General features: G+C 46.0%; 1 protein-coding gene across 2 annotated transcripts in view; it reads right to left on the reverse strand.

Moving 5' to 3' along the window:
* The window catches only part of LONRF2 (LON peptidase N-terminal domain and ring finger 2), a 56113-nt gene extending 46494 nt beyond the window's left edge, over nt 1-9619 (reverse strand). For both annotated transcript variants that reach the window (XM_067563559.1, XM_067563558.1), the window contains exon 1: nt 8840-9619. In XM_067563559.1, coding sequence (XP_067419660.1) covers nt 8840-9515 — 676 coding nt within the window. In that variant the 5' untranslated portion in view covers nt 9516-9619. The remainder of the gene's footprint in view (nt 1-8839) is intronic.
* Between the last annotated feature and the right edge of the window lie 1483 nt (nt 9620-11102).

Raw genomic sequence — 11102 nt, forward strand, 5'->3', positions numbered from 1 at the left:
GAATGGGTGTGTGTGGGTGCCACTGCAGGGCACTTGGGCATTGGTGCACCTTGGCCCCTCTCATTCTCTGCCTGTGGCACATAGTAGTATAGTCTCCAAGCAGCTGTAATACTTTGGTCTAATTTCAGTTGTTGGGTTTAGTGTGTGGGTGGTATTGGGGAGGACTGTGATACAGGAGGTCCACTGGGATGATCTGGCAGCCCCTTCTGATCTTACAACACCATAACTCTAGTCTGCTTGTCAATTTATGACGATTGAGACATCTTGAGTACTGGAAAGAAAACAGCAAAAAAAGGTTTCTATCTAAAGCACATGATAAAACTGCTTGTTGACTGGAAAGCAAATTTACTGGCAGCAAGTAAAGTTACAAATACAACTCTGTAAAGTTCAAATGAATACAGCTTTAGCCATGCAAAGCCACTTGTATGGGATGTGTCAGGGAAATCAACAAGATGAAGAGCCAAGTACTTCCCTTCGAAAGGGATGGGGGTGAGGGAGAAATCAAATACACAACTACAAAATGGGAAATAACTAGCTAAGCAGTAACACTACTGAAGAGGATATAAGTGTTATAGTGGATCAAAAATTGAGTATCACATCAACAATGTGATGCAGTTACAGAAAAGGCTAATCTCATTCTGAGGTGTATTAACAGGAGTGTCAAATGTAAGACATGGGAGATAATTGTCCCTCTCTACTCTGCACTGGTGAGGCCTCAGCTAAAGTACTGTGTCCAGTGCTGGTCACCACATTTTAGGAAAGATGTGGACAAATTGGAGAAAGTCCAGAGGAGACTAACAAAAAATGATAAAAAGTTTTAGAAAGCCTGAAAGGTTAAAAACTGGGCATATTTAATCTTGAGAAAAGAAATGAGGGGGGACCTGATAAGTCTTTAGGTATGTTATAAAGAAGATGGTGATCAGTTAGATTTGCTGTGTCTACTGAAGATTAGCTGTTGCTGCAGACTAAGGGCAAAAAGTAAGGGAGATTTAGGTTAGCTCTTAGGAAAAACTTTCTAACTATAAGGTTAGTTAAGCTCTTGAATAGCCTTCCAAGGGAGGTTGTGGAATCCTTATCGTTGGAGGTTTTTAAACAAACAGGCTGGACAAACACCTGTCTGGGATGGTTTAGGTTTACTTGGTCCCGCCTCCACACAAGGGGGCTGGACTTGCTGACTTCTCAAGATCCTTCCAGCCCTACAATTCTGTGACAGTACCTAAAAAAGATGAACTGCACCTCCTTCGCTGACATTTCAAACTTGTTGAACTTTATACATTTCAACTCATTTATCCATGTATCTTTTTTAACATGGGAAAGGTTTTTAGAGAACTAAGTCTAACCAATAAGAATTTTGAGGGAAAAAACCCCTGAGGTCTTCTCCTACATACAGACTGAAGTTCCTGAAAAGCTGACAACAAGAGCATGTGATCAGGGGTATTTGTAGTTGTCTATGCTGACATTTGACAATTTTATGGTCAAGTCACTCGTACATCTTCCTTTCCATTCCCCATTCTTGTTTATGCTATTGTCTCACTACTGCGTCAAATGAAGCAAGTCAGAATGAAGTATCAAATCAGCATGAGACAGTTAAATTGAACATCAGCTCCACAGTCAGCTGGACTTGTGAGAAACCCAAATCAGACAAATCCTTCATCAACAGGTTATTTGCCACTTCAGCTACTCTAGTTTAGATTGGAATGTTATGTATCATCAGTGAATTTCACGGTAGCCAGCCTATGGCTTTAGGGGTTCAACAGCTAAGAACAGTTCAAGTATACATCACTTTTAAAAATAGTTAGGAAAGTCCACGATAGCGATTAAGTAATCCAGCTACAACCATGCAGTGAGGCAACTGCTTCCAAATTAGAACATAGTTACAATCCCACAATCATGAGTATTTTAAACAGGGATAGCAACCTTATTTAAGTCTCAACACATATACACTGCCTGATTTATTTATTTTGGTAGGTAACAGGTCCCAAGAGTGGACAAAGTAGTTTATTAATAATGGAATAATTAGTGGATTAAAACAAGGCTTCACAAAAGAAGATCAAAGCATTTCTACACATAAAAATTCACCTCTGATACTACCCTACATCAAGTTTGTTATTTGTCCTGCTCCACCCTCCATTCTTATCAGTCTTTTCTGCCCTACTCTACATTAGGACAGATTATTCTATTGAGCTGTATGTTTGTTTTAGGATGAGACTTTAAAAGCAGGAAGAACAGCCTGTCACTTCTCCACAGTTAAGAGAGGGAAGGAGATGAATCAACAGCTTCTCTGGCCCAATTCATATTCATTGCTAATTCTGTTAACAGGAAGAAGTTGTACCATGTGACATGAGGACAAATTTTTGTAACACTGACCCACGTTGTATGTGTGACCAAGAAAGGGATGGGAACAAATGGTGACCTCCTCTGGCTTAATGTCTTGTCCACCACTTTGAAAAGATAAGAAAGGAAAGCAATCTAACTCAAAATAGATCAGATTCTCCATTGGTGGTGAAGTATCACTGTTCTACTTTAGCCTTCATTTTTCTGTACAGTAGGAGATTCACTGACATACTTTCAGTTGGTGTATGCAGTGCAAAAGGTTTTATTAGCATTTCTTTTGCCTCCTAATCCAGATTTTGCTTGGTCCCATCCCTTCCCTTTGCCCCCTTATACCACATCTAAACGTTTTGTTTTTGCTCCCCAGCTTCACTCCCTTTGAAGTTTTGGTCCTCATTTCAGCACCTGATTTCCCCCCCAAAAAAGGGGGGGGGGATCATACTAGGCTGCTGAAACAAAGTGAGCAGAGTCCACGTACTGCCCAGTAGAGAGATTTAAACCAATTATTTTGTTCTGAGAGACTGATCAAGATTGTCCTGCAGAGTGATTTTAAAGGTAGAGCGGGGAATCCCTGTTTAAATCCCTGTGGAAGACGTTCCACAGAGAATGTCTTGCACATATACTTTTTGCCTATATAATATTATCTGCCTGTTTGGATCAAATGGTATCCAGACTCAGATAATCAAACAACATAGATTTATAGCTCCTCTCTGTGGGTCAAAACATGGTTTCCTATTTTACAGTGAAAAACAAGACATGCAGCCCTTTTACAGTTTTATTTACAGCCATGTTAACTTTTCCTAAGACAATAATGTAAAACATTAGTAAGTTATTCCTAGCAATTAATTCTTGTTGAAAGTGTAATTGTGTATGGGCAAAGGCTCACAGAGCTGATCACAAACAAGTTTCTCCCATTCACCTATAGCAGAGTGAAGCAGGAGTTCCAGTATATACTTTAAATGAAGAACCTTTTCACCATCAATACGAAAGAGGATTTTCTAGAAATGCTGCATAATGAGTCATCAACTGAAGGCAGATAAGTGTTTCATTTTAAAGTCTGATGCACGGGGAACAAAAACAACACTGGGCCTAAAAATAAGAACTCACCAGTTTTTATTGCATTTACCAGCATTCATTCTCAAGCTTTCACGCTGTGAAACATTTGTAAGTCTCTCTCAAACCACTTTTCATACCATTAGCAATCAAAGACTGACTTCTATTTGCATGAGCCATCTATAGCAACTACAGTGATTTTAATGGTCTTCGGTGCAGTAAGCTGAGTATGCAGAACTGAGCAAATACTAGGGTTTAATTCCCATGCTGGCAGCTGAATACCAAAAAAAAAAAATACCAACAAATGTTCCAAAGAGATTCTTTCGTGGAAAATACTATCACGGCATGGACAACCCTAACAAGCTTCAAGTAGAAAGGAGACAGAAATTGAAAGAATTAATTGACAGAATAGATATGACCTACACTACCAGGAAAGCATTATTGACCTTTTGCAAGGTGAATAGTGATCCCAAGAGCATAGAGCAACACCACATCACAGCCAACCAGGTGGCAGCACACCAGCTTCTGCTTAATGGGAAAGCTCCGAACAAGCAGCCTACAATACTAATTAGATGGCAAACTGATCTGGAAGAACATCATTTCAGTATGCCATACACAACAGATGAACTCCATGCAGAAATAAGTCACTTGAAGAACAGCAAAGCAGTTGGACTTCATGACATATGCATAGATTAAGCGCTTTGGTCCTGCAACCAAGTTACAGGTATTACTCCTTTTTTAAATAATTGCTCATCAACTTTTAGAATACCTAAATTATGGCGACGAGCCCCTGTAATAGCTCTATTAAAAGCCAAGGAAGAATGTGCCTGACCCAAAGAGGTTCAGGCTAATATTACTCCTATGCCACCTTTTATAAATTTTACGAACACCTTATTTCCAATTGCCTTTCACTTCGTATCAAACAGTATCTAATACCAGAACAGCCCAGATTTAGACCGGGAAATTCCTGCACTGCTCAAATACAAAATGTCACCCAGCATATAGAAGATGGATTCAAGACAGGGATGATGATAGGTCTGCAAACACAGTGCCTGTTAACAGCATATGATACAGTCAGCCACCAAAACCCGCTTGCCAGTCTACCATATGACACGTGACTATCACCTAGTGCAGCTCACCTAATCTTTTCTAGAGAAGAGATGTTTTCACATAGAACTGTTCAAGAAACAGAGCTACTGAAGACAGTGAAATGGCTTCCCACTGGGCAATTTGCTAGCACCAACCCTTCTCAACATATATACCAATGACCAATCCATACAGAGCAATATGAGAAGCTTCAGATATGCCAATGATCTATGCATCAAATCACAGGAGAAGGTCTGCTGTCGAGAATCTGGAGACTGAATTGCATAGTGGCGTCTGCAGCACCACATGCACTGCCCCCCCACGTGGATAAAGAGGCAGCCTAGGGAGGGTTGACTCAGCAGCAGGAGCCGCATGTACCTGTATCCTTATAAGGAAATGAAGTGACCCCACCTGCTGGTGCGTGGTCAGCAACTGCCCAGGATAATTGTAATCACCTGGTTGGCTGGTTCATACCTGCCCGGGAAATCAGGAGCACCTGGTTGGCTAAACTCCAAGCCATGACCTTAGAAGGTCATGCAGCAAATAGCAACCAATGGGGCTTAGCCTCTGCTGACCAGGGGAAACTATAAAAGTTCAAACCCAGGTGGCAGAAGGGAGAGAGGAATTGAATCCACCCGGCATCCTACATATCTCCTGGTGGTGTCGGCTCAGCAGGCTGATGCATCTTTCCTAGCCCGCTTCACTGTGAACTGATCACTCACAGTGGCTCTCTCCCGTCTGCAGTATCTAAAGCAAATGGCAACTGAATTTGGCCAGCATAGTATACCTGTATATAATGTTTGTGAGTATGGATTAACTGTTTTCTGTTGTTTGTCTTGTAACTTCTTTGGGGAACTCCAAAACCGGGCACCCTACTGTCACATGCTGGCAGCCATGCGTTGATCCAGGAGAGATCACAAAACACTAAAGTCTTGGGTGGCACATTTTGTCCTTTCATGCACGGAGTTCTCCTGCCCTTTGCTATCACTGTTTGCTGTGCAATTGCTTGCTGTGAAACTGTTTATTGTAGAAATAGAACTGTTTATTATAAGGATAGAATTGTTTATTATAAAATAAAGGGTTTATTGGTTAAGCAAACCCCTAGAATCATCAGTGTCTCGCTTAACCCTCCGTATCCCAAACCGAACCTATCAGTTTTTCTCTCCGTTTCCACAGAGAACAAACTGACATGTGCATTGAGCAACCTCTCAGCTTATGACAATAAGAACCAGCTTTGCTCCAACCCAACCAAGATACAGATGATGGCTTTTCACCTACACCAATTAGAAGCCAAGCAGAAACTAATCACTACCAGGGATGGAATCCCACTGGCTAATCACCCGAGCCTTGTCTACCTGGGTGTGACCTTGGACTGAATACTTTCCTTCAAAGTATATGTACAGAAGATGAAAGGGAAAGTTAGCACCCACAACAGCACGCTCCGAAAGTTGGTCACCTCAAAGCAGGGAGCTAATCCAGCTATTTAGCAAACCACTGCTACTGCCTTGTGCTGCTCTTCAGCAGAGTATGCATGTCCAGTGTGGGAACAATCGGTCCATGCTAAGAAATTAGACCCTGTTCTAAACAGCTATCATGTAATAATAGGATGTCTAAAGCCAACACCAAAGGATCGCCTGTACTTACTGGCTGGCATTGCACCACCTGATATCAAGAGAAAGGAAACATGCCAAAAGGAAATATCACAACAGAGAGAAAATCCAAGGCATCCAGTATATGGTCACACAGGAATAACCAAACACCTTAACTCACAAAAGAGTTTTATGACTATGCTGTGCCTTTGGATAGCACAGTTAGCAAGTCACAACTAAGGTTATGGATTGGAAGACTACACGCAGTTGGATGACCTGAAATAGATTAGGAACCCAGGAGGACTTTCCCCGAAGGGGTAGATCAACTGGTCAACAAGGTGATGCCTGAACCACCTGCATATGCAAACTGGTAGATCAAAGACTAACATGATCAAATGGGGCCTCTCTAATAACATGAATACATACAAATGCAGTGAAGTGCAGACCACGGAGCACCTGCTCGCTTGCTGACTCTTTGGGGAGACCTGTATGAAGGAGGCCCTTGCTGCAGTGATGGGAAAAGCCATCATTTGTGCAGCTCTGGAAAATAATCTAGTCTGTGACAAGGACACGAAAAAAAGACTAAACTATTTTTTGAAAAAAGTTATCATATTCTACTTTTGTTTTTCATTTTATCTCCACCTCCCACATGTTCTCCTCTTCTCTCCATTGCACATACTATTTTACGGCTTATCCTCCATTCCCCTTGGTCCTTATCCCCTGCTTCCACATGCTACTGTACCAACTGATTCCCTTCTCCCCTAGATATTTCTCTACCACAAGCAGTTCCTGCCACTGAAAGTGGCTTCTGTTTCCTTTCTTCCTATGAAATAGCGGCTCTGGCAAAGGCAGCTTTTAAAAACAAAAAAACAAACCACATGTTCTTATTAAAAAGGTGCTCTTTGGGGCCACGTGACCTGCCAACTCTCCACACATCATCAATCTTCAACAGACCACAGTAAAAACTGGTAATTTAAGCTATCTGCACAATTCTACAGGGCCAGAGTTAACCCTTCAGTTGAAGTTTGTCATACTAGCTACAGTGTTACTTGGCAGTGCATTTCCCAATATATTGCCATATTTAGAGTTATAAACCTGGTAAATCCCAAATACAACCGCTACCCCCACCCCACACACGCACTTTTTTTTGGAAGGGAACAAACTAAGTTATTGGGATACATTTTACTACTACTTTGAGGCATAAAGGCTCACAAACCCATTTCAGAGGGAGGACGAATACTCCAGAGGCTTGTCAACACAAAATTGCACCAAAATAATAAAACTAGTAATTCAGACCTTTTGATACTTCACTACAAGTGAGTGAACACTTATTTTAGTTGAAGAGTGTCCTGTTTTAATTTTACTTATACAGGTAAAAAACTACTAAGCTATATTAAACAGGGCACTTTTCAACACAGGTTTTCAAAACAAAGTTTTCACAGGTCATGATCAGTAGAAATGCTTCCAGGACCACTAAATTTCAATAATAGGATAGTATTGAATATATTTCAATCTCTGCTTTGCTATTCTGCTGTTAACCTCAAAGAACACACTTCTACTTTCACAGGTCAATCAACTGCAGTGTTGAGTGGACACAAACTGCAAAACTGATTAACCTGTCTATATTGTCCTAGGGGAAAAATGTAACAAATAGCACAAACACTCACTTTCAGCATTAGCTACCAGAAAGAGAGGAGAATTTCCTCCCACACTATTAAGGAACACAGTCAATTTAAGATGTCAGTGTAATTTCTGTATTAAAGTAACTACACTAGGTTGTATCTTGACTTCTAACTAAAAAGAAGTTACTCTCTTATTTCATTTCATTTGACAGCACCTCGAGTTTCCCCATATGTACTGTTTGCATGGAACACAGCAACAGGAGAATGTTTTCTTTAAAAACAAAAAACAGCAAAACCTAATGGTAAAACCATAGAAACTGGCAGGACAACTCGGGGCCAGATGTAGCACCAAAATAAACAGTGTAACTCATTTACTATAATGGACTAGGATTTCAGGTTGGTTTCCTCTATAGATTTACAATGCTGCAGAGTTTGTTAAAACAGAGAGCACCACCCTTTCTCCTCTGCTGCTGCCTGAGTGTCCTCCCAAAATATACTGTGACAACAGCAGCAAGCGCTACTGCAGCAGGATACTGGAAAGAGTGAGGGAACAGACAAAGTAAAGGGGGCGTGACAGCACCAGACCTTTGTCTGTGCTAAAGAAATTAACAGTCAGAGAACTAATCTCTCAACACATACACCTTGTGTCCCCATAAAGAGCCTGTTGCAACCGGTTTATGGGTATGTGGGTCTAAAAGGGGTTCATCCTGAACCTTTTTACTGCCCGTGGGCACCCAGATTAGCTGAAGCTGCTCAACCACTCCTCTCCCTGGAGTGCACTGATGGTCTTCATTCACTCATCTCCCAGAATCCATTGCTTTGCTTCCCTGCTTTGTGCCTCCTGGGCTCTCTGCAATCGCTACCCAGAGGGCATGACAAGGGAAACGGAGGGCTCAGGCCAGCGCTCCTATGAACTGGAAAGTGAACTTAGACCAAATCAGCACGGGGAGCTGGGACACACTTTGACCCACGTGGGCTGACTTAACACAGTGCTCCCCGGCAGCCAGCGCCTAGCCAAAGGACACCGGGGGAGGCCGGGGCCGGGAGGAATCCGTGGGCGGCGGCGGTGGACAGAAGGCAGGTGCGGTGCAGCCACGCGGGGGAGCGGCTAAGCCGGGGGCCCCGCCGCGGGGAGTCCGGGGCTAAGCGGACACTCACCGGTCTCCAGGGCCTGGTTGTATTTCTCCAGCGCCGCCGCCGGCTCTGGCCTGTCCCGCAGCTCGTCCCCCTCGGCGCGGAGCCGCCGCGCCCGGCTCTCCCCCTCCAGCCACTTCTCCAGCAGGTTGCCCAGCACCACGTTGACCCGGGGGCTGGCGGGGCCGTCGGCGGCCCGGCGGGCCGGCGGGGGGCAGCGGCCGCAGTCGCCGGGCTGGGCGCAGTGGCGGCAGCGGGTGTGGCCGCAGTGCAGGGTGACCGGCTCGCAGAGCAGCCGCCGGCAGAGCGGGCAGCCGAGCAGCTCCGGCGGGCGGCAGCAGGCGGGGTCGCCCAGCGCGTCGCCCGCCCCCTCCGAGCCGCCGCCGCCGCCGGGCCAAGGCGGCAGGCGCAGCACCTTCTCGCGGAGGCTGAGGGCCAGGCTCTCGGCCAGCTCCCGCAGCTCCTCGGGCCGCAGGCGGGCCAGCCGGGCGGCGGCGCTGTAGGCCTCCAGGGCCTCGGCCATGCGGCCGGCGCGGGCCAGCGCGTCCCCCCGCCGCAGGCACAGGCCCCGCTCGGGCTGGGGCAGCTCGGCCAGCTGCGAGCCGTAGATCTCGGCCGCCAGCTCGAAGTTGCCGCCGCGAAAGGCCTCCTCGGCCACCTGCAGCATCTCGGCGCAGGGCCCGCCGGGGCCCGGCTCCATGCCGCCCGCTGCGCAGCGCTGCGCTCGCCGGCCCCTACTGCTCCATGCCGCCCGCCCGGCCGCGCCTCCTGCCGGGACGCGCTGAGCGCTGCCTCCTTCCCTTCCTCGCTCCGCCCGCTCCAGACCCGCGCCGCCGCCGCCTCCGCCGCTTATGTAATGGGAGGCGGTTGTGTAACGCGCCCCCGCCCGGGGTGGTGCCGCCTCCTGCTGCTCGCCGCCAGGGCGGGGGACTGACTGACTGACTGACAGACAGACCGACCGACCGACCGACCGCAGCGTCTCCGCGCACACGCCCGGCCCGGCCCGGACCCTCCCTCTTCGCCGCGCATGGCCTCTTCTCTAACCTGCCTGTGGTGCAGAGCCAAGGGAGTCCCCTGTGCCTTGCTGTGTGCAAGGGGGGACCCTGCATCACCCTGGCCTGGGAGAGCCCCTTCACCCCCATCCCTCCCCACTGGACGTAGAGTGACCAGCTAGCATGTGTGAAAAATGGGGGAGGGTAATAGGCGCCCGTATAAGACAAAGCCCCAGATATCGGGACTGTCCCTATAAAATCAGGACATCTTGTTATCCTAGCTGGACGCCCCTCTGGGGGGATGGAAAGGGGTCCTGGCTGCTCTACTCTTTATTCACTGGGACTAAATCAGCCCTCTAGCTGGATCCCTTCCCCCCACTTGAGCCATTCTTAGGGAGGCTGGCTCTATCATCTGCCTAATGAAGGTACACACCCCCACAAGCATTTTGGGAAAACAGCAGCCTGAAGTTCCTGGTGTGTAGCTTCTCACTAATTCTTGGTCACAGGCACTCAGTTTAGGTGTAAAATGATGCTTTTTCTCTAACTGCCAGCCCTGCCAACTGACTTTGGGATTTGTAAGTCATGCTATGTTTTTTATGGCTGCATCCATCAGCAACAGCAAAAGGGAATGCGCCCAGTGCTTAGTTAAAAGCAGTTGATGATGCATGAGTCAGAATGGAAGCCAACTCTTTCTGCAGGGCTAACAGGAGTAAAAAGGAGACATTTATTTTAGTCCATAGTGCTTGCAGAAATTATTCCGAGGAACGGAGCCAGAAGTAAGTAAGAAAATGCCATTTTTCATAGTCAAATTTCTAAGTATAACTGCGCAATAGGTGTAGGTGTATTTGACAATCTCCCTAAAACATAAATTCCCAACCAATGGCTTTTTGCTTGTGGCCCCACCTCTTTACTGGCCACCGGTTATATTTCTGCTCTGCCTTCAGCTCTGTCAACTTCTTGCATTCGTTACTTTTGCATTATTAGCATTGTCAGCAAAGTCCTCTTGACTTAGTCTCACTGCTCAGTATTCACAACGTCACTGGCTCTAAGCTACTAGTGTCCAAAAGCTTATCTTGGTATCCTTTGAAAGTTTCATCAATGCCTTTCCTCGGATTTTTTACTTGCACTACTGCAATGGGACATTAATGTAGGACTGAATGCCATTACTCCCATTTTGTTGAAGAGAGCAGGCTGGGGACACTCTAGTAACATTCTCCTCCTCCATCTTCTAGGCAGAAGGTGATGGAGCATTTTGTTCCACTATGTTGTGGTGCACCTTGGTAAGGACCAGTCAG

The sequence above is a fragment of the Emydura macquarii genome, unplaced genomic scaffold (genome assembly GCF_026122565.2).
Source record: "Emydura macquarii macquarii isolate MOO-44397 ecotype Brisbane River unplaced genomic scaffold, CSIRO-AGI_Emac_v2 contig_2531, whole genome shotgun sequence".
NCBI lineage: Eukaryota > Metazoa > Chordata > Testudines > Chelidae > Emydura > Emydura macquarii.